The 24,303-nt window shown below is 35.7% G+C and overlaps 1 protein-coding gene across 3 annotated transcripts in view; it reads left to right on the forward strand.

Annotated features, from left to right (window-relative positions):
• The first annotated feature begins 276 nt into the window (after positions 1-276).
• The window catches only part of LOC131165771 (AT-hook motif nuclear-localized protein 10-like), a 29,777-nt gene continuing 5,750 nt past the window's right edge, over positions 277-24,303 (forward strand). The window contains exons 1-6 of one of the 3 annotated variants that reach the window (XM_058123822.1): positions 277-430; positions 634-692; positions 857-1,452; positions 3,104-3,156; positions 12,315-12,446; positions 21,588-21,749. In XM_058123822.1, coding sequence (XP_057979805.1) covers positions 960-1,452; positions 3,104-3,156; positions 12,315-12,446; positions 21,588-21,749 — 840 coding nt within the window. In that variant the 5' untranslated portion in view covers positions 277-430; positions 634-692; positions 857-959. The remainder of the gene's footprint in view (positions 431-633; positions 693-856; positions 1,453-3,103; positions 3,157-12,314; positions 12,447-21,587; positions 21,750-24,303) is intronic. The other 2 variants (XM_058123830.1, XM_058123838.1) reach the window with 2 other exon arrangements.

Below are 24,303 nucleotides of genomic sequence, written 5' to 3' on the forward strand. Positions count from 1 at the left end.
TAACTTATTATTATATTATTTTTTTTGTAAAAGATGGAGAATCATTAAAATATTGCTAAAATTAATATTTTTCAATATATATATATATTTATGTATTTAAAATATTAGTTCTTAATAATAATTCATGAAAGATAATAATATCTTTGAAATATGAAAATGATGAATAACTTATTTCTAGTATAAATAATAATAATAATAATAATAATAATAATAATAATTATTATTATTATTATTGGTTTGAGAGTAATTTTGGCATGCTTTTCCTGCTTTTATAATACAGATCCAAATACAGAGAAGCATGAAATAACTAACCAGAAATTTTTACAACAAAATTAATTATATATCTAAATGCTCAAAATTGTCTCATTGTATCTCTAGGCAGAAAGCCTCGAGCTTTTCAGAAGCCCTAATTTCTGATCATCTCTGCTTCGTAAGAAACTCTATCTACTGTACCATTTAAAAAAAAAAAAAAGTTAATTTTTTTTTTTATGATTTTTTTTTAAAAAAATTCATGCAATTTCTGGGATTTCCTGTTGATATCTGTTTTGTTTTTGTTTTTGTTTTTGTTTTTGTTTTTTAAAGAATTTTGAAAACTGAATTCTGAGAGATTTCATAACTAAATTTGAAATTCAGGTGTTGCTTTTCCAGGATCTGGGTTCGGATTTCGTGAAAGTAAGCATTTTTTTTCCCAGGTAAGTTAGGGTTCGTGTCAGCTGCTTCCCCTCCTTGTGTTCCGGCTACATTTTGATTGCCGGTCTATTATCTTTTTTGAAATCGTTTTGCTGAAGTTGGGTCGAGGATAGTGCAGGGTCTAAGAATTTGTGGCTTATTTATTTATTTATTTATTTGATTGCAGGGTTTCTGAGAGTGGAAGGCTTTGGGAGGAGGGGGGTGAGTGGTTTTCTGGTTGAATTCGAGGGGACGCGCGTGAGAATCTCCAGAGTGAGAAGCATAACATAATGTCTTCTGGCAGAGAGTATTTTTTGTCTTTTCAATCTCAAGCAATGCAACCCAACATGCGACTCGCATTCAGTGCGAACGGTGCTGCTGTTTACAAGCCTGTTGTGGGAAGCCCTCCAACCCCCAGCGATCATCAATCCGCTAGTGGCGGCGGTGGCTGCAGTGATGGCTCCGCCGTCACAGCTGTCCAACCACCACAACTGCCGCCTCCTCCGCCGATGTCGGGCCTTAGAAAGCGCGGAAGGCCCCGTAAGTACGCTCCAGATGTTTCCAGTATCAGTATCAATGCCATAAGTGCCCTTGCCTCGACTCCTGCCGCCCCTGCCTCCTCAAATGGCGGCGGCGGCGGCGGCGGCTTCTCTCCTCCTCCTCCTCCTCCTCTTCGTCCCCCGGTGGTGGCGGCCGCCTCATCCTCCACGTCTTCCGCAAAGAAAGCAAGGGGCAGGACTCCGGGTTCCGCCAGCAAGCGGCCGCGACTAGCTGCTGCTCTGGGTAAGTAATCTGTCACTCCTTTAATTCCCCTTGCAGTTTATTTATTATTATTATTAAGTTTGATAAAATATAACCCTTGTGGTGTGGTTTTGAATTGTTTATTGAATGTGATGTTAAGAGTTACCTTTCCTGTCCTCCTTATGTAAACTTTTTATTGTAATAATAAAGTGCCCGTGGTCTTGACAGGGTGGATTGTTTCTTCTTCCTTTTTTATTTTATTTATTTATTTATCCCTGTTTCCTGTTTCCTGTTTCCTTTTTCCCTTTTTCTTTCCCCTTTCTTCTTTCCTTTTCTTGGTTTTGCATGCAGAAAAGAGTTTGGGTATATTTATTTGGCCATGGATGTCACTGTTATTTTTCTTTTCCCTTTCTTCTTTCCTCTTCTTGGTTTTGCATGCAGAAAAGAGTTTGGGTATATTTATTTGGCCATGTGATGTCACTGTTACAGATAGGTTGAGCATTCTTATGACTGTGGAGCCAGCTGTGAATCTTGTGATACAATTCTACGACGAATTTAAGATTCTGTGAAGGCCCAATGCTAGGAAATCCTAAAATGTTTCAGTTTTTCTCTGACTTGGGGATTCCAGTATATTCTCTATTGGAATGACATTAATGCCCTAGTTATTTACTATTTAGGATTAATACTAATTTATTTGTATTAACTACACGTTTGATCGGTTGGAATAAAATGGAATCGAATTTATCACTTGATTTCGTTATGTTTCCATTCAAATTTTCATTCCATTCATTTTCTACTCTCATTCCATCAGCAAATGAAACATGACGTAAGGGTAATTATGTTTCAATAGCTGAAAATGTTGCCCCCGATTCCCCGAAGCTGGCTAATAGAGGCGCGTGGTGCATTGACTTAACATTTTCAGCTTTGGCAATAAGAGCATCATAAATTTATAATATTTTCCCTGTTGGGCAAAGAGATTGTTTGATTTGCAAAATTTTCCGCTGCTCGTGGGAATGGGACTCAATAATAGTGCATGATAATATAATTGTGGCTTTTTATATTCTACTCCATTGAGTTCATTCTAGGAGGGTACCTATCCTCCACTTTGTATCTCATTTCTCCCTTAATAAATTCTCTTCTTGTGACTAAAAACAAATGAAGACTTTGCTCTGTATTAGTATTATTTAACTTAAAAAATTTTTTAGAATGGGTCCTCTGTGCATTGGCAAAACCACATTGACTACGTGGGGGACAATGGCTCCTCTTATCTTTTGTTAAAAAATAGTATGTGATGTTAAAAGTTAAAATATTGGATTTTTTTTTGTCTCATATATTTCTTTGTATTTGAACCCATTTCCCCTTAATAAACTACTCTGTGAAACCGTGAAAGTTGTCTCGTATCTGCGGATAGGTGGTTCTTTGTGCATGAAAGCATGAGTAGCCCATAGTTTGTTGTTCCCCTTTCCTTCATCCGGTATGTTAAATATCAACTATATATTGTGTTAATGCAAATACAATATCATTTTGCCTCAGTTTAACACGAATCCTGGCTTCACCCCTGCTTATATGCATGTTTTTCTATGTACTGCTTTTTTCCTCCCTGTTTCATGTGGACATTTTTTTACGTACTGCACATTCTGTTGCATGCCACTTTCAAAATTCTGGTGTTTATTGACATGATGTCATCTTGCAGAATCAGCAAGAGTTGGATTTACACCACACATTATCAGAGTCATGGCTGGAGAGGTGACCTTATTTTGAGTCTTTCCTTTCTCTGTTCTTCATGAATCGTTTTTGTGAAGACTGCCAAGTGGATTTTTCTTTCAAGATTCATGAAATTGAACTTGAATCTAGTTTGTAGTCCTGAGTGCTGTTCCTCTCTTGGATATGCATTTTATAGTAGGAACTTTTTAATTATTGTATCAATGAAATCCCGTGGTGTTCATCTGAATTTTGGTATTTATTTCATGAGTTGAACATCTCTCTCTCAATGCACTGCAATATGCATGGTGCAACTAGCAGGACAGCGACTGCTTTTATGAGAAATGTATCTCTATAGTTTAGCATTCATTAAATGTTATCAAGTTCTTTGTGGCCAACAATTTTGGATTAACATACCTAGCAAAAAAAAAAAAAATTATGGATTAACAGGAAGAAATTTGAAATACCTTGTAAACGATATACATGCACTTCTAACAAAAGTACATTTTCATATTTAAACAGACATCTAGTTTAATGGTTTTAGATAGTCATTTATGCCTTTACTTATCCGGAAATCATTTAATCTTCCTTTAAGAAATCTGGAACTAAGATTTATTTGTTCTCGCGGTTTGAATGTTTTCTTGTCAAGCTGTCAGAATTGTTCAAAAGAATATAGCAGAAGGGACAAGCAGGACAAATTTCATGTATGCAACTAGACTTGAAGCTTTTGAACTACTAATAATATGAAAACGACACTGTTCCATGGCAGGAAACTGATTTTTTTTCTTCTTGATTAACTAAGAACTTTGTTAAATGGTCCTTTTAATATAAGTTAAAAGATCTTTTATGACATCGATTACAGTTCAACATTATCACTTGTGTACTATGTTGAGCTGACGCTTCCATAGAGGAGCTGCGTCTATATCGTGCCGCATCCAGAGCTGACATTCCCAAAGCACTCCAAAATGTATTTGACATTTCTAAAACATGATAACAAATTTAAAGTATATCCCCATATGAGACACTTGTTGAGCACTCCTTTAATGCTTTTTTTAAAATGCTTCAGATATACAATAATGCATTATAGTTTGAGTTTTTTTTTTTTCCTTTCATAAAAAATCATGATTATGAAATTATATATATTTTTTAATTTTGAAAATTTTAAATTTTTTTTATAATATACTTGACAGTTCTTTTTTGTCCTTTCATAAAAATCATGATCATGATTATTGAGGGATCATTAGGAGTATTTGGGGGTGGTCAGTGTAGGGAGTGAGACTTCTTACCATCTCGAGGTGCTTTAGCTGGTGTTCTTATCATGTGGGACCTTCCGTCCTATATCTAAAGTGGATATAATTTAATGGGCTTCTTTTCCTTCTTTGTTCTCGTCAAAGTGAAAGGGAGGGGTTAGTGTTGGGTTTCCGCAATGTATGGTCTACGTTTTGGGAATGAGCTTTATTACATTTTTGGGTTTTGTTCCCCTAAGTGCGTAATGGGCAAAGATTTTAATAGAGTGAGATTTCTGGGGGAGAAGGAAAAAAAAATGGGGCGGGGTTGCAAGGGCACTGGCTAGTAGATTGGATAGGCTCCTATGCCGTCATTGGGGAGACAAATTCTCTAATCTCTCTCAAACTATTCTTCTGAGACCTACTTCCGGTCACTTCCCCTTTCTGTTGGAATCTAGTAGCATATCTTGGCCCCTTTTAGGTTTGATAATGTGTGGTTGGACCATGCTTCTTTTAAGCCATTAGTGAGAAGCTCTTGGAGAGAGGACATAGGGAGGGGTTGGGGAGGTATCGGGTTTATGAGGAAGTTGAAACATTGAAAGGAGAAGCTGAAATATTGGAATAAGGAGGTGTTTAGTATTGTTAGAGTTAGAAAATCTAGAATTCTAGGTGAGTTGGAATATTTGGATAAAAAGGAGGAGGAGAGTGAGGAGGCTTGAAGGATCTCTCTAAAGAATGAGCCGGAAAAGGTGATTTTTAAAGAAATGAGAAGCTGTAGACAAAAAATTGAATTCAAATGGGTCAGAGAAGGTGATTGTAATACTGGCTTCTTCTATAGGCTTGCTAATAGAAAGATGAGGAAAATTTTGCTAGGGGGGTTGGAGGTAGGGGGAGGGACAATTATTAATGATCCTAATAGAATTGCTTATGAGATCTCTGATTTCTTTTAATATCTCTATTCTGCGGAGGAGGCTTCGAGATGATGATTGAGAGGTTAGGGTGGAATCCCATCTCAAGAGATCAAATTGCTTTGGTTAGAGAAACCTTTTGATGAGGAGGTTGGGGGGGGGGGGGGGAGGGATAGTTTTTGGGATGGACAAGGATAAGGCTCTGAGTACGGATGACTTTTGTTTGGCTTTCTTCCGAGACTGATGGGATGTGGTATTTTGAAGTGGCCTCTGACTCATTTAGGGGTCCCTCTGTGGGAGCTATCCTAGATGTGTGGAGTTTTGAAATCTTAAAATGGAGAGAGTGGCTAAGAAGCTTGATAGTTGGAAGGGTTACTTTTTCCTTAAGGGGTAGAATCACCTTCATCCATGCCTACTTATCTAGTATCCCATGATATTATTTGTGTTCTTTTTTTTAGGATTTCAGTGGGAATTGCTAAGAATTCCACATATGATGCCCCCCCTTAATGTCCTAATTTTTTCACACACAATCAGTCCCAAGCCTGGGTAAAGGGGAGAGTTATGTTAGGTAGCTGACGGTTAGCGTAACTATGATATGAATCCTTTTCAATTATTTGTTGGGGTGTCCCCTATGTAACGACCCGACCCTTTATACGGACCCAGGTGTCACTCACTCATACAAAATTCCTGTTCCTCGTTCACGATACATAGACAACCCGCCCTAAACAGGGATTTACGGGTGTAAATCATACATAACTTCGATGTAAATGTCGCGGAATAACATAAACATCCATTGGGATTTCTATCAGTCTTATACCAGAGTTTACTAATACATCCACACCATTTACATAAATTCAAACATAGAATAATCTTGTTATTACAACCCTCCAAAAAGGAACTTCATCAAAGCTTAATACAAGATTCAAATGCTTACGTAAGCTAACCAAAAATAACTCCCTAGTCCCTTTAGCTACTAGGACTGACGTACTGATGGACCTGAAAACAAAGGTTGTATAATAGGGTGAGACACCTCTCAGTAAGAAAAAAAGTGTTACAATAGTGTGTGATTGCATATATGCACATTTTCATACAACTCATACCTTTGAAACATTTGTTTATAATACTGTAACATATAACATTTATCTGCACGTCAAGTATTTAAATCATGCATATGATTATTAGAACACCTCCAGCTTGATATGACAATTTGCCTGATTATCCCATGACACGGGTTGTGCATTGATTGCCTCTGACAGTGTCCTGTTCATGCAGACAAAGTCGAGCATCTTTATAGTCCGACCGCCCCCTGGTTTATTTTTACCAGCAGCTTACTAACTCCTCGCAGGTCGACCATCTAATGTACCTATACTGATTTTCTCATGTATGGTTGCATTGTACTGCTAGCATCAGTACCTAGCCCTAGGAGTTTATTTCAACCCCCGAACTGGAGTATCTTTCAACCCCTTTTATTGAAGTTTCTTTCAACTTCTTTTGGTCACAAGTTGTGGTTCCAGTATCATATATACAATTTATAGCAAAATAGTAACCTGTGCAATTCCAGTATGTTCACAATTTCAGATAATCACGTTGGGTTAAAACCGGTGCCTTTCCACTCAGTTTATCCCTTTTTGTTTACTAATTCAGCTCGGTGTATCACCGGCCTCCGTTTTTCACATTCTCAGTATAACAAATTGGAACTCCGTTCTTATAATCTATATCAATAGTATAGAAAATTCATATATTTCCATTTCAACATATATCACACAAGTTTAGTCCAAAAACCCGCTAAATGATAAAAATCCAGTAAACATCATTTAAATGGTTAAGTAAAGGATTCGAGCATCTCCTACTATAGTATAAATACAAATAAATGATTTTTGTAGAGTTTGGATATCATACGCCGAAATCCTCGTTTTTATCAAAAATCGAGAAATCGTAAAACCGGCATTTTTTCTTGGTAGAATTTAGCAAATAAATAGTTAAATCATATATATAAGTATAAATTAACTTTTTAGCGGTTTAGTTTTCCAAAAATGTTGTTGTAATCAAATTCCCCTTACCTTAGACTCGAAACAAAACTTTGTACGAATACGGTTCAAATCAACAACCCGGGACTCTTAAAACCTAAAAACCACAGAATATAATCTTACTATAATTTCGACTACTATTCAAATATCCAATCAAAATTGAAATCAGATCCCGACCTCGATCTTTTGGGAAAAACCCGAAAATCTCTGAAATGACGATCCGGTCTGCTAAAATTGTAGAGTTCCCTATTCTGATCCACGCAGTACCCTCCGTTTTTGGGAACGGACGACGAACGGCGAAGAATCTTAGAGAGAGAGAGAAAACCGCAGGTTAGAAAGAGAGAGAGAGCTTTTGGGAGAGAAACTTAGCTCTTAAGCAACTAGAATGGATATTTATAGGGTCTTTGACCAAGTCCAACTCGTTGACGAGGTGGCATCTTTGTTGACAAGTCCGCCACACAGCTCGTCGACGAAGCCATCCCTTCGTCGCCGAGCCCAAGTTCCGGATATTTCTCCGACCCGCTCGGTATTTGCTCGTCGATGAGGCTCTGAAGGACTTCGTCAATGAACGTGACCCTTCGTTGACAAACCCAGCTCATTTCGGGTTTGGGTCTCTACACCCTATGAGCGATGCGTTGCACTTATACCACCCGGATGTAACGAAAATTAGGCAAGGGTGGGCTAGGTCGTCACTTCGAAGCAACGTGCCATATCGGTGCCCGGGTATGGTGTCAAATATGTAGGGTTTCCACATAATCTTGGACGTGGGCGGTAAAGAAGTTAGTTCAATAAATTAGAATTAGATTAGCAACTTGGAGTATAGGGACGCTTATAGGTAAAATCATGGAGATAATGGACACAATGATTAGAAGAAAAATTAATTTAATTTTCCTTCAAGAAGCAGAGTGGGTCAAGTAGAAAGCCAGAGAAATTGAAAAATCAAGATTTAAACTTTGGTACACTAGAAAAGAAAAATGTAAGTATAGGGTAGGAATTATTGTAGACAAAAACTTAAAAGATGTTCTTGTAGATGTCAAAAGAGAAGGGGATAGAATTATAAAAATTAAGATGGTCTTAGACCAAGAGATAATAAATATCATTAGTGCTTATGCTCCTCAAATAGGCTTAGCAGAAAGCCTTACGAGACAATTTTGGGAAGATATGGAAAGCATTATATACAACTGATATTAGGGACTGGGAAAACATTCATAGGAGCAAATTTGAATGGACACATTGAAGGGATAATAAAGGTTATGAGAGGATACATGGAGGATATGGATATGAAGACAAAATGAGTCTCAGGATATGATCCTAGGCTTTGCCATATCATATGATTTTGTTACAAAGAATACTTGCTTTAAGAAGAGAGAAGAATACTTAATAACCTTCAAGGATGAACAAAATAAAAGTCAAACAACTTTTTCTTTACTAGGAGGATAGATCATTTATCATGTAAGAATTGGGAAAAAAGGTTGTTAGTGAAGTTAAACATAAATCATTTAATAATTTATATGCTAGATGAGATAAAAAAAAAAAAAGGAAAGAGACTTATTTAAACTTGAGGCATGCCTAATTCTAAAAAGGGTAACACATTACATGCTGAGGCTTATGCATTTTTACAAAAAGCACGCTTTTGCTCCTTTTTAGTTGAGGCTTATGCATTTTGGGTGTGTCATTTTCAAGTTAGAATTGGTTAGAAAATTTTAACTACATGTTTGTATAAAAGGAATGTGATAATATGAGTTTATTTCTAAAACTCACCTTTCCAAAATAACCGAGAGTTGTTTCTTACATCATGAAAATAGTTTGAACTTTGCAATGGTATAGCTACTCTTGTCATGATTTATGTCATGCATTCAAGAGCAATTTTTGAATGGCCAACAAGTATTTTGCAAAGTACATCTAGTTTTTCTTTTTTCATTATATTTGTGATTATTTATACTTTATTTTAAATATATAATTTATTTAGCATATTTTTATCTTAAAAACAAATTCTCAAAAGGCTTATGCCCCATTGCCTTAAGGCTTATATGCCTTGCCTCTTAAGGGTTAACATTCCTTGCCTTATGCCTTCGCGTTTTAAAACATTGCTTAGAACTTTCATTTCAAAAATCTCTTAGTGTAGAGAGTTGTTGGAACTTGCTGTCTTAATTGAACGATTGTCATCTTTCTTCCGCTAGGGATATTGTCTTGGGTTTTGGATCATTAAGGGGTGTATTCTTGTAAATCTTTTTTTTTGAATTTTTGACCCGTTCCAATTCTTGTTTTTTCCTATATTCTTTTATTTGGAAAGCCAAAGCTCCACGAAAATTAAGGCTTTCATTTGGCTAATTGTGCTTAACAAAATCAATACTAATAACCTATTGCAGTCAGGAGACTTTGAAGGCTTTATCTCCTGGTGTTTTCTTGCTATGTTATTTGAATTCTGAAACGACACCTCATCTATTTTTACACTCTGATTATGCTTGGAGGATCTAGAATAAATTATTTGGTGTGATGGGAGAATCTTGGGTCTACCCAGCATTGATGGAGAAATTGTTGTCTATTTCTTTTGAGGGGTTTGGTATAAGGAAGGAGAGGGTTGCACTTTGGAAATGCGGTATTTTGCAGTGTTGTCAGGTTACCGTTGGAGTGTGATGCATGGTTTTTTTGAGGAAAAAATTGAACTGGCAGCTGGTGTGGGACGAGGTTCATTACCTAGCTTCTTTATGGTGTTTTGGTTTCTATTGCTTTAAGGGAGTTAGCTTTTCGGAGGTTTAGCAAGAATGGAGGGATCTTCTGCTCTGACTATTATTTTTATTTTTTAGTTCTTCGTTATACTAGTTTAATCTTTCTGGATTATTCCAGAATTTCGACGGGAGAAGCCTTTTTCTCCTTTCTGTAAATTCGTCTCTTATCAATGAAATCTCTTCTTCCAGTATCGAAAAAAATTAAAAATTTATAATAAAAAATTTAATATATCAAGAATTTTTATTAAATAAAAAAGAAATAGAGAGACGAGAGAGACGCATATGTATTTATATTTTATATTTGAAATAAAAAGTATGATATAAATTTCGGTGTCCTTGCTTTTTAGCTTGCATAATGTCTCTTTTATAAGGAAACTCTAGTTAAGTAATGATTCAAGTTTTGCTTGGCCTTATCATCTAATTGGATTCAAATGGTTCCCATGCCCAAAAAAAAAATTGATGAAGTGGGCGGGTTATCTCACCGACAAACCGCGCAACAGAACTACCTGGCCTCCGTGACTGATTCCATTTTCCTGTCCTTTTCTATGGTGTGCTCACAAGACAGATACTGCACTGTCCATCTCCCGTTGGGACTTCAATCTATAAGTTTCCCTTCTAGTTGAAAGTATTATAACGGCTTTCTTGGCCCTAATTTAGGAGAATGTTGTTTGTTTTTATGGTCTGGGAACATCACCGTGTTCTTTTCTTTTGGGGGTGTGGGGGTTGGCGGGTGGGGCTCAACTATTTTAGATATGTCCTGTAAAATGGAATAAAATTTTGATAAGATTTAATGTGTAAGGTAATTGCAAATCGTGACATTCTGAACTTGGATATCATGTCAAAATGGTCATATTTTGCACACCTGCAGTCAAGGATGACTCTTGTTTTTTTGTTTTGTTTTGTTTTGTTTTTTTTTTTTCACTTTTCAAATTTGTTTTGATTGATATAATGCGTGTCAACTTTTGTGCTAGATTTGTCTATTATTGCTGTGCAGTTTATAATTGATTTTTTCTTATACTCGCCTCTTGTGAATTGATTAACCTTGATATAGCATCAACACGATATTTGTGGCAGCACGACCACATAAATTCTATTTAATGTTCTTCCAAATATTCACTTTTATTTTGTTTTATTTTGTCATCATTGTCATTGAGAAATAATAGCAAAAGCAACATCAAAATTAAACATGTATAACATCTGTGGACTTATTAAAGGCTAACTTGCTTGCCTGGTGTGCTACTTGGATCCTAAATCTAGGCACTCAGCAAAGTTCAAGAGATCTTAATTTACTAATATAAGCTCTATGCTTTTACATAATAGGCTGGGACCCGACCTCCCGCTCTTGTAGTCTTGAAGAAAAGTTACTAGCAATCAGCAAAGTAGTTGCCTGTCTATTATCTGTTGTGTCACATCCTAGTTTAGACTTTAAAGGTGGTCACCAGCCTCCGCCATGAATTTTGCTGCTGCATTCATTTAATAAACAAAAAAATTGTATTAGAAAAAAAGAGAAAGGGTACAACAAAATAGAGTGCTGCTGTTACGTTCTATTTGCCACGCTCAAGTCTCATCCATTAACATCATACTTGCTCAAGAATCTCTATTTTTTTACAAGTCCGAGTGCACCATATGGGACAGTAGTCGCTGTCAGAATGCTTTCTCTGGTTTGATCACTATCACCATCAGATTCCCTCCTTTGATTTCTCTTGTTTGAATTTATTAAGGCATTAAAGATTGTTGTATAAGAAAAAAGTCTTTAGAGATAACCTCACTAGGATTAAAGGTTTTTTCATTGAATATAAAGGAGTTGCTTATTTTTAGAACCTAGGAGGAAAACTTTGATAATGTGGATTAAATTTAACTACTTAGAAATATTAAAAGAGCTTATTTATCCTTGTCATGCTTGAAATTGCCAGAAAAATTATAATTTCACATGTAACTGCCCCTCCAAAATTCTGCCTGCATATCTTTCAACTCTCTAATTTTCCTACTCTCCCTCTCTCTCTCTCTCTCACGTTTAAAGAGATAGATCACTTTATTTGGAGTTAAATAAATTAATATGATTTACACTACAGTATCACTATTAAGAAATATCTCAAATGTGCATTGTACATGTCATTTGCTAGTGTACACATGCTCATCCATTTATATATACATGCGCACGTACATATATTGGTGTGAAGTTTGTGTCACATTTTGTAAAAACTGGTGAACATACAGAGGATGGATTCTGATAATTGTTCCTGGTTATGAAATTCAGTTCTTATTGTTGTAAAAAATTGAACTGGCAATTTATTTATTGTTCCTGCTTCTCAGGATATATCATCAAAAATAATGTCATTTTCTCAAAATGGGCCACGAGCTGTCTGCATTCTGTCAGCAAATGGCGTCATATCTAATGTGACAGTACGTCAACAAGCAACATCTGGTGGAACTGTAACTTACGAGGTCTGTCAGAAGTTTAATTACTACTTACTGTGCCTTTACTTAGAAATGATGAGGCATTCTATCACTGCAATACTCACTTGGGTCTGCGACCTTGTGCTTTTCTATCTTAATGACCCCCCAATTCTTTGGTTTAAAAGAAGCAGAATAAGAAAGGAAATTGTCACTTGGATGAACCTACATAATTGATGCTGATGGATCTTTGAATTGATGGAAAACTGAAGCTAAAAATATGCTTATTTTTTATTTACCTCAATAAAATCATTATGCTGTGATGTGGGCGGTCTAATTTAATGTCTAATTATTGAGTCTTGTAAACCTAGGGGTTATTTCGAATAGATTCCTGCGTAGGAAACATAAGGGTTATTTTGGATGCCCATTTTTTTTTCTTTTTTCTTTTTTCTTTTTCTCTTTTTTTTTTTCCAGATGCTGGGAAAACATTGGGTTATCTTCAACATTTACAAAGAAAGCACTGGATACCAAAATTCTTCCAACCTTGGATTTCTTTCCCCTTTTTTTGTTGTTTTTTTGGGGTGGAGGTGGCTCCCTTTCTCAAATTTTGTTCTAAAATGATAGTTTATTGTTTTTCTTATTTTTATCAGTTGCTTTTTGTTTAACATCAACATTTGTTAGATTGCTCCAAATATCCTCTTGAGGGGTAGTTATTGTGTCATATACATGCAGACACTGCTCTCAGGGGCCTTGAAAATTTCCCTTTTTTTTTAATCATTGGGAAGTCCCTTGAACAAGGAAAGTAGTATTTTTGGAAAACATTTATTCTTTTATTGAAATCAGATTTTTTTTTTTGAAGCAAGTGTTGAGAACCTAAAATGGAACACCATCTGTAACCTATTCAATTTGAATGATAGGAACTTAAACCTTTAGAGGACCAAATGAAAAACAAGTAGTGCGAAATTTTGTCTTTTTGGTCTTTCTTCAATTTCATGTGAAAATAACTAGGAAAGCCATATTCCATTTAAATTAATTTAGGAAATCAATTCAAGCTTCAATTTTGTTCCAAATCATGTTCCAATCAAATTAGAATCAAAGCTAAGCATAATATTCATCCCAAATCATAGCATGTGAATCACCAAATCTCATCAAAACTGGAATTAGAAATAATAAAATCCTAATTTATCATGTTGTTTAACAAATTCACTAAAATTAAACAATAAACAGTCTTACTTGCATTCGCCAAACACCTAACTTTGGACTGTTGTTTGATGCCTTAGCTTATATGGAAGGCTTTAAACAAACAAGTAATATAATTCTGTCAATTGCAAAAGCAACAAAACTAACGCCAAACCCATTTTTTATACTTATCATGCAAGATAAAATAGAGTAAAAAGAAGCCAAAAAAGGAGAGTTGGCCATGGGTTTGCTTGGAGGATTTGGAATACACTTTTTTGGTATTGTGGGAGAGAGCTGGGTATGTCCTTACATCTCTTTTGTAGGCTTTGGTAGAAGGATATATGCCAGCTTTATGGAAATGTGTGTGTCTTTTTTTTTTTGCGGTTTTATGGGGAATATGAATGGAACATAATGCTCGGATATTTTCTGGGAAAAAAAATTATTTTGAGACTGGTTTGGGAAAAAATTCAGTACTTGGCCTCGCCGTGCTGTGTTGGGTATGGATTTTTTAGAGGGGAAAGTTTTCAAGTGTTTCAAAGAGATTGGTGGAACATGCTGACTTGATGATTCTTCTCTTTTTTTTTTTTTTTTATTATTTTATTTCTGGGTTGTCCCAATTTTTCCTAGAGAATGTCTCATTCTCCCTCTTGTAAAATCTTTTTGTTACCAAAAAGAGAATTGTGATTCACAAAAATTCCAATGTCAATGTCGGTTCCAATTTCAATTTTAGAAAATGATGGAAATTAGTGATGAACATGGAATATTTTATGAAAATATTGTAAATAAAATATATAAATGACAAGTATGTGGTGTACAAAATGAAATAGCTGTAAATTCAATTAATCTATAAATAGAATTCATAAATCAATTAAAAATTAATTAGCATGCAAATGCAACTAATTTTTACATTTGAGGCTTTCGCACAAAATTTTGAAAGACTCAAAGTGATCATTCAAATCTTTCTAGTAATAATCTTTATTGTTAATAAAATGGATTTATTAGAAGAAATTCCAACTTGGTTTTTAAATTTCAATTTCAAGGAAATTTTGTTTTATAGTTAAGTTTTTGAAAAGTCCTTTGAGATTTTGATAAATTTTGGACGATTTGTGGCTCTTCTTGAAATGGGAATCAAATCCAAAGTGGTCCTAAGGCCTTTATAAAAGAGGGAGCCAGATCACCGAAAAAAAATAACACACCAAATAAACAATCCATGCTTTCATCATGTTTTAATTCATGCAAACTAATCAATTATCTCAAAACAATAAATCCTAAACATGGAAAAATATGGATAGGTGGTGATAGGGATTTCTCTGTGATAATTCTTGTTGTCTACTTGAAAGAGGAGATCTATCTATGGTAATTTATAATTCTTAGGGAGAAAAATCACCAATTCATTGCGATCAAACACAATAAAACATGCAATTATAACATAATACATTAATACTATTAATTCCTAGAGCATGCTCCTACCTATTGTGCAAAAAAAAAAAAAAAAAGAACCATTAAATGTATCTTGTGAGATTAATTAATCTTTGAATATAATCAGAATAAGAAATATTTCAGTTAAACTTTATATACTTGCAAGAATTACCTTTTCCTTTGCAGTCTTGATGGTGGCACTTTGGCAACACTTTGATAACGCATGAGTTCTTGGACTCTTTATTTGGTATCTTAACACTTGGGATCCCCGAACAAATGCCCGAACCCCACTTTTATAGGCATCGCTAGGTGTAAACCAAGGGCTAGGATTAATCCTTGATGCTGTAGCATAAAATCCACAAGTCTAAATTAATCCAAGTTAACCTAGGTTACTCAAGACTCTTGATCAACCCTTCTTGTTGTGCCGAGCACCCCACTTGTGCCAAACACCAATACTAAAATTAATGCTATTGAATATATAAAAAACTAAAGTAATGCAAAAACTAATAATAAAAGACAATAAAAAGAACAAGACAAGAATTTAACAAGGTTCGGTACAGAATTACCTACGTCCTCAGGCGCCGACGATCAATTCACTACTTCTTGACAAAATACATTTTTGAGGTGTGTTTTATAAATGGAGAGTTGGACTCTTTATATAGCTTCAACCTCAAGTCCAAAAAACACTTCTCACCAATATGGGACAAACAAAAAAAAGTTCAAAACAACTTTTCTACCAATGTGTGACAAAAAACAACAAATCTCCACTTTGACGATAAATTCAACAAATTTTTCAGTCACCAACATTCTCTGGAGTTCTACATCATTGGCACCTTCCAAAAATATTCAGACTTGCAGGATATTGATCAAGCCCAAACAATATTTGAACTTGATTGTTGTCACAATCTTGGTCAACATATTTGCGAAATTTTCCGCTATAGCAATCTTCTGAAGAAGTATCTTGCCTCCATCAATAATATCCCGTATAAAATGAAACCCAACATCGATGTGCTTCGTTCGTGCATGGTAGAATTGGTTCTTTGTCAAATGAATAGCACTCTGGCTATCATAGAACACATCAATGTGCTTCTAAACAACTCTCAAATTTTCAAGTAAACCCTGCAACCAAATGCTTCCTTAATAGCCTTTGAAGCTACCATGTACTTTGCTTCTGTTGTAGACAAGGCAATGGTAGACTGTAAGGTAGACCTCTAACTGACTGGACCATTAGAAAATGTAAAAACATATCCAGTAGTTCATCGACGTTTATCTAGATCACCTGCAAAATCAGAATCCACATATCCAACAACACGTTGATCAATAGTATTATTTTTCTCAAATACTATACCAACATCAATTGTATTCATAATATATCTCAAAATCCATTTCACAGCTTGCCAATGTCCTTTACCCAGATCATGCATATGATTTAGGAGATAAAACTGCACTAAGTTTGAAGTGAAGAGCAAGAGGAGTGCTGACTAGTTTTGACTGTTCAAACATGCCAAAACTTTGATCCTCAAATACTGTTTTTGAGTTAAACTGACTCTTCCTCTCATTCTGTCTTTGCATATCTCCATGCCAAGTATCTTCTTTGCTTCACCAAGATCTTTCATCTTAAACTCTTGATTTAACTGACTTTTCAGCTTGTTGATTTCTTCCCTGTTTTTTGAAGCTAGCAACATATCATCAGCATACAAAAGTAAATATATAAAAGATCCATTTTATAGTCTGCGAAAATAGACACAATAATCATGTTTATTTTTGATGTACTTGTGACCCATCATAAATTGATGAAATCATTTGTACTACTGTCTTGGAGATTGTTTTAAACCATACAACGCTTTACCCAGTTTACATACCCAATTTTCTTTTCTTGCAACCTGAAATCCATCTGACTGAGTCATATAGATTTCCTCTTCCAAATCACCATGTAAAAATGCAGTTTTTACATCGAGCTAAACTAGTTTAAGATCAAATTGTGCTACTAAAGCCAACAAAATTCGAATGGAAGAATGTTTAATAACTGGAGAAAATACCTCATTATAATCAATGCCTTCCTTCTGTGCGTAGCCCTTAGCTACCAATCTAGCTTTGAAGCGAACATTATTTGCAATGGAAATCCTTCTTTCTTTACATAAACCCATTTGCAACCAATTGCTTTCTTACCCTTGGGCAGCTGGGCTAGCTCCCAAGTCTGATTCTGATGAAGAGATTGCATTTCTTCATTCATTACTCTTTTCCACTTGTCTGATTTAGAGTTCCTCATTGCTTCTTTAGAACTGCAAGGAACACTATCATCTACTACTGGAAGTGCATAGGCCACCATATTAGTATACCGAGTAAGTTTTTGAATTTCTTGTCTTGGCCTCTGAGAAACAATTGATTCTTGTTGCTGTGAAGATTTTCGGATTGAAATCTCCTCTTTTTGTACACTATTCCCCATCGTAACTGGAGAGTTACATCGTGTAGTCTCATTTCTCATTAGGTTTCCCAAAATTGTCTCAACCTCCACCTGTTGTTGAGTACCACTGGTCTTTTCTTCAATTGGTGACTCCTTGCATATTGTTTTCTTCATCATTGCAAGTTCATCAAAGTCACATTCCTGCTTAAAATCATTTTTTTCGTCTCTCGATACCAAAGACGGTATCCTTTGACTCCTGCACTAATCCCCAAGAATATTGCTTTCTTGGCTCTTGGATCCAACTTAGATTCTTTAACATGATAATAAGTCATAGTACCAAATACATGTAAAGAATCATAATCACTAGCACGCTTTCCATACCATACCTCATAGGGTGTTTTCCCCCTCATTGTAGTTGACGGTAGACGGTTGATGAGATGACACGCATATCTAATAGCCTTAGCTCAAAACCTTTTGTCCAACCTAGCATTAGACAACATACATCGAACTTTCTCCAGTAAAGTCCGATTCATGTACTCTGCTACCCCATTTTGCTGTGGTGTATCTCTAACTATGAAGTGTCGAGTAGTACCTTCATCCTGACATACTTTCATAAATAGGTCACCCGTGTATTCGCCACCATTATTTGATCTGAGCAGTTTAATCTTTCTGCCAGTTTGAGTTTTAACTAATTTTTTCCATTTAAGGAAAATATCACACACTTCATTTTTATGTTTCATAGAATACACCCAAACTCTGATGGAAAAATCAACAAAAGTGACAAAATAATGCATACCACCCAATGAAGCCGTGGGCCGCCATACATTTGCATGGATGTAGTCTAAAATACCTTCAGCCTGGTGGATTGTAGTACCCAATTTCACTCTAGTCTCTTTTCCCAGAATGCAATACTCACAAAATTCAAGTTTGCACACCTTTGCACCCTTCAACAAACCTCGCTTTGCTAATTGTTGCAAAAAATTTTCTCCTACATGTGCCAGTCGCATATGCCATAACCTGGTTGTATCTGAACCTGCATTTTCCTTAGAAACAATAGCTGCTGAGCCAATAACTATACTACTTTGTAAATAATACAAGTTATTTTTCCTTATTCCTTTCATCATCACCAGCACACCTGATTTAATCTTTAAGGTTCCATCTTTCAAAGTGATAGTGAACCCTTTAGATTCCAAGGCACCCAATGAAATCTAATTTTTCTTTAGGCTTGGAACATACCTAACTTCAGTCTAGGTTTTAATAGTTCCATCTTGACATTTCAATTGTATTGATCCTATTCCAGTTGTTTTATAGGTATTATCAATTGTATTGATCCTATTCCATTCCAGTTGTTCTATAGGTATTATCATTTCCCATAAAACCAACTCCACCATCTAATTCTTCAAAATTATAAAATCATTCCCTATTGGGACACATGTGATAAGAACAACAAGAATCCAAAATCCACTCACCAAAATAATGTGACGAAGATGTTCCAACAAGAGAAAAATCCGACTCACTTCCATCATCATTGGCTATATTGACATTAGAATGTGCTTTGCCCTTATTCTTCTGCAGTAATTTAGGGCAATCTTTCTTCCAATGTCCTCTCTCATGACAAAAGGCACATTCATCTTTAGCAGGTCTCCTATGAGATATACTCCTCCCATGAGATTTACTCCTCCTTCTAGGCTTACGACTCTGAGAACGTCCCCTTATTGTTAGTGCTTTTGCTGTTTCCTTATGGACCCTATGATCCTTCTTTCTGCATTCAGTACTAATCAGTGCAGTACAAACAACATCAAAAGTAAATTTATCTTTCCTATACAATAAAGTGGTGGTTAGATGTTCATAATTATCAGGTAGAGAATTCAGTAACAAAATTGCTTTATCCTCATCTTTCACCTTTTCATCCAAATTTAACAAATCGGCCAAAATTTTATTGAAAGCATTTATGTGGTCATTAATCGAAATACCTGGTTGATACTAGAAGTGAAACAATTTCTTTTTCAAATAGAGCCGATTTTCTAAAACTCTTGGTCATAAATATATCTTTCAATGTCTTCCACAATTTCTTTGCAGATGTCTCCCTCATAATACAATATTTTTGATTTTTAACGAGACATACTATATGCCTGACGATTGATCTTTTCCCAATCTCTGTCACCCATATACGCTGGTTTATCATCCAAAGCAATATCTAATTCTTGTTGATACAGGATGTCCATCACCTCACATTGCCACATACCAAAATTATTGGTACCATCAAATTTCTCTACCTCAAACTGAGCATTAGCTATTGTCTTTGACGATGATGTCGAAGTCGTTGGGGTTGGAGTTCGTGTGGACAGTGTTTTTCTTACTGCTGCACTAGTTTCTGCCATCTTCTATATATTCAATAGCAACTAACAAAGCAAAAGGCCTAGGATGAATAGTATGCATCAACTGTATCTACTCTGTTTATCCTATGAAATTCCACTTTGACCAGGCCGACCTCCAGGGAGCGACTGAGCCGCAATAGTCTCTAAGCACTCGGTAAGATAAGGTCTTTCTTAAGCATCAAACGTGGAATTAAGGATCCTAACAGAGGAACACCTTCGTAGTGACACTATTCAACCTAGCTCTGATACCAATTATTGTGTCGGGCACCCCACTTGGGCCAAACACCAATACTACAACTAATGCTATTGAATATATAAAAAACTAAAGCAATGCAGAAACTAATAATAAAAGACAGTAAAAAGAACAAGACAAGAATTTAACGAGATTCGGTATAGAATTACCTATGTCTTCGGGCGCCGACGATCAATCCACTACTTTTTGACAAAGTACATCTATGAGGTGTGTTTTACAAATGGAGAGTTGAGCTCTTTATATAGCTTCAACCTCAAGTCCAAATAGCACTTTTCACCAATGTGGGACAAACAAAAAAAAAATTCAAAGCAACTTTTCTACCAATGTGGGACGAAAAACAACACTTCTGTCCAAGCAATGATCAGAGTATCAAAAGTTAGGTTTTAGGGAATTCAGTTGCTGAGTTGGATGGTGAAGAATAAGGAAGGTTTTTCAAGAAACAGTGATCTTCCTACTCCTGCATGTATATCAAAACTTTTGCTGTCATCTCTTTCTCAATATTTATTAGACTATGGTGATCTTGGGGTTCACTGGAAAGGCCTACGAGTCTCTACTTTCATTTGAAATTACTAATTAGTTTGACTAAAAAATATTAAGAACTGAAGAAGTCATAATGAGAACATTGAATAAAGGTGAAAACAGTCGGCTTTTGCGGAAGTGTGCTGCATGAGGAATGTGTTGCTAAAAGATCAAATTTTAAACAATAGAGCATGCATGCTTCTTAACTTTTTCACTTGTCACCCTTTCAAGTCATTCTTGAACCATGTGAAAATTAACTTGATCCTTAAAAAGCCCAATAAGTCTGATACGCCCAAAAGTTAAAATTGGCTATAGTGGCTCATTAAATGTGACAAAATGAGATGCTCCCTATTCTCCACAAAAGAAGTTGGGGTAGGGAGCCCCAAGTGGGGTGTTATACTCACCCTTGGAATTTTATTTTACCACACTAGCACATGCATGTTAATGCTTTTTGGGAAATGATATCAGTTTATTCTGCTTTATATAGCATTTGAACAAGTGGAATCATTGGGATCAACAAATTAACAACAAAGAGATATTTGTCGTCACTTTTTGAGAAGTTGATGTTAGTATTTTGGCAGATGTCGATTGTCCACAAGTGTTTATAGTAGACTCATTGAATAATCAAGAATCCAATGTACTTATCTTAAATGTTGTGTAAAACCCAATGTGCTAATGATTCAGTTTCTGTGTGTCAAAAGAATATTCATTCTTTTGCCTTTTCTTCTGTTCTTTATGCAGTCTAAGCGTTCTAATTGGAGATTATAGCTGTTTTAATGCCCATCTGGTAGATGCCAATATAATCTGGCACAAATAGCAGTGCTTAATTCACTGGCTCTTTAGGCTTTAACATGTAACAAAATTATTCTTTATGTACTCTTAATGGTATCACTTACTAATCCTTTGACAGAACTTTGCCCTTGGAGGCAGATAATGGTGATCCAGCACATTGGACATAAAAGTCATATTATTTGAACAAGTTTTATGTAGCAGTTAGTATTTAGTTCTTGAACACATGATAACATGTGCAGCTTTTGTAGGGACGATTTGAAATTCTATCCCTCTCTGGTTCATTTCTGCTCTCAGAGAGTGTTGGACAGCGAGGCCGAATAGGTGGTTTGAGTGTGTCATTGGCTGGGCCAGATGGTCAAGTCTTAGGTGGTGGTGTGGCAGGGCCCCTGACTGCAGCATGTCCCGTCCAGGTTTGTCTTATATTTTGACTTCAGATTGTGTTTTCCCCAACTTGTAAGGACATTTACCCAAAATTAATTGTCTTTGCTGCATCAAAACTCATGGCATTTAAATACATTTCATTACATTTTTTTGACCTTTTCCATTTCCTTCTATTTTATTTTATTTTTGGTGGGGGGTGGGGGGTTTGGAATTTTTTGGGGTTGGGGGCACAGTTTATTCAGAATTTGTACCACTAACATTTCAGCTAGAAAGGGCAATCAGGGACAACTCTATATTCTTTTCTGGCATGTTTTTACCATGAAAAAATTGTGGCATTGACAAAAAATCTATTTTGTTTTGTTTTGGTTTTTTTTTTTTTGGCTTAATTGGTTTCTGTTCGTGTATAAAATCATCCTTTTATGTTTTATTAAGTTACAATCTTTCATTTATAATATACATTTAAAGTCTTTCTGTTATTTTCAAATTTTGAAAAAAAACCTATGATATGATCACTTGGGGTTTCCTAGACAACGTTTTGGTCAAAAGGGGCTTTGTGCCTTTGTGGCACAAATATATTAAAGGCTGCCTTTGTTCAGCTAATATGTCAGTGATATTTAATGGGCAGCCTGTGAGGTAAGTAGAGTCCACTACCAATTTGTGGGCTCCACGACAAAAGAATGGTAAGGAAAAGAGGAGAAGATTGAAGAAGGTGGTAGATGGTGTAAATTTGGTCAAAAAGGGGTGGCAGTTGTTATTACTACAGTGCCACATAGTACTACTACAGTAACGCACAATACTACTACAATACCGCATAGTACTACTATAGTACTCGTATTTTGATTATAAATTGGTTCATCCCATCTCATTTCTATCATCCCCAAAAACTTAGAATTCCTTGAATTTTGAAGGCTTATTAGTGAATTGCTTCTAGCTGCTCCGTGGAGAGTTTTCCACATAAAATTCTCAGTGTTGTATTTGTATGACTTGTTCTTCATTGTCTTTCTCTATATCAATTCAATCTTGAATTGGGTATAAAATAAATGATATCAGATAAAGGCATAAAGCTGAATTTGTTACTGTTTACGTATATGTTATTATTCATGTATACGAATACTGTTCAACCATGCTCCCAACAATTGGTATCAGAGCCATATATTTGATTTGGAGAAAGATGGCAAGCGAAGACAGAAGTACAAACGGTTCCAAAGCTACAACCGTTGTAGTTTCAATCACAAAGTTTGAAGTCGAAAAATTTGATCGAAGTAATAGCTTTGGAGTGTGGTAATGTGAAGTTATGGATGCCCTTAATCAACAAGGACTAGACATAACGGTGGAAGATAAACCCGATGAAATGAAGGAGGCAGATTGGAAGCAACGGAATCAAATAACTTGTGGTTCCTTGCAAAAGATGTTAAGTATGCCGTCATGAGAGAAAACATAGCCAAGACGCTATCGCAGAAGCTAGAAGACAAATACATGATGAAGAGCATCCAAAATAGGCTGCATTTGAAAAAAAAGCTCTTTAGATTCCAATACAAGGAAGGTATGTCTATGATTGATCATTTCAATGTTATGAACAAACTGCTGGCTGATTTGTTAAATTTAGATGAAGAAATTAAAGATGAGGATAAAGCTATTATTTTGCTAAACTCCTTGCCTGATCCTTATGAGTATTTTGTAACCACCATAATGTATGGTAAAGATAGTCTTTCTTTTAAGGATGTCTCAGATGCATTGATGAATCATGAAACCCATAAAAAGGATAAAGAAGTTGAAAGTAATGCATCGAAAGCTATGGTGGTACGGGGGAGGTCCAAAATCCGCAAAACATCCAAAAGGAACAATGCTCCCTCCAAATCAAGAGTAATTTCTTCGAATGGAAGAAGATTCCTTGCTAAAGATGAATGTGGATTTTGTCACAACAAAGGCCATTGGAGAAAGGACTGCCCTAAATAGAAGCACAAGGAGAAGCAGAATGCGAGCACTAGAACAATTGCTAATGTAGCTGATGAGTCTGATGAGGATATAGACATAGAACTTATCTCCACAATAGAATGCCAACTTGATGAATGGATCCTCGATTCGGGATGCACCCACCATATGACATAAAATAAAAGCTATTTCACCAATCTTGAAATAGTAGATGGTGGAAAGTACTCATGGGAGATGATCGTCCATGCCAAAAGAAAGTTGGTACTGTCCGATTGGAGCTACATAATGGAACAACTCTAATGCTGACAAATGTCTGGTATATACCTGATTTGAAAAAGACTTTGATTTTAGTAGGTTATTTGATTCCAAAGGATTCAAAATCACTATTGAAAATGGAGTTATGAAGGTGATTAAAGGTGCTCTTGTTGTTTTAAAGGGCACAAGGAGAAATAACCTATATTTGTTGCAAGGACACCGTTGTAAATAAATCAGAAGGAGACACTTTTGATACTACAAGGCTTTGGCGCATGTGACTTGGACATGCTAGTGAAAAAGCTATGCAAGGGCTGGCAAAACAAGGCTTGTTGAAAGGTGCCAAAACTTGTAAATTAGAATTTTGTGAACATGGTGTACTTGGAAAACCAACAAGAG

The sequence above is a fragment of the Malania oleifera genome, chromosome 1, assembly GCF_029873635.1.
Source record: "Malania oleifera isolate guangnan ecotype guangnan chromosome 1, ASM2987363v1, whole genome shotgun sequence".
NCBI classification, from domain to species: Eukaryota; Viridiplantae; Streptophyta; class Magnoliopsida; order Santalales; family Ximeniaceae; genus Malania; species Malania oleifera.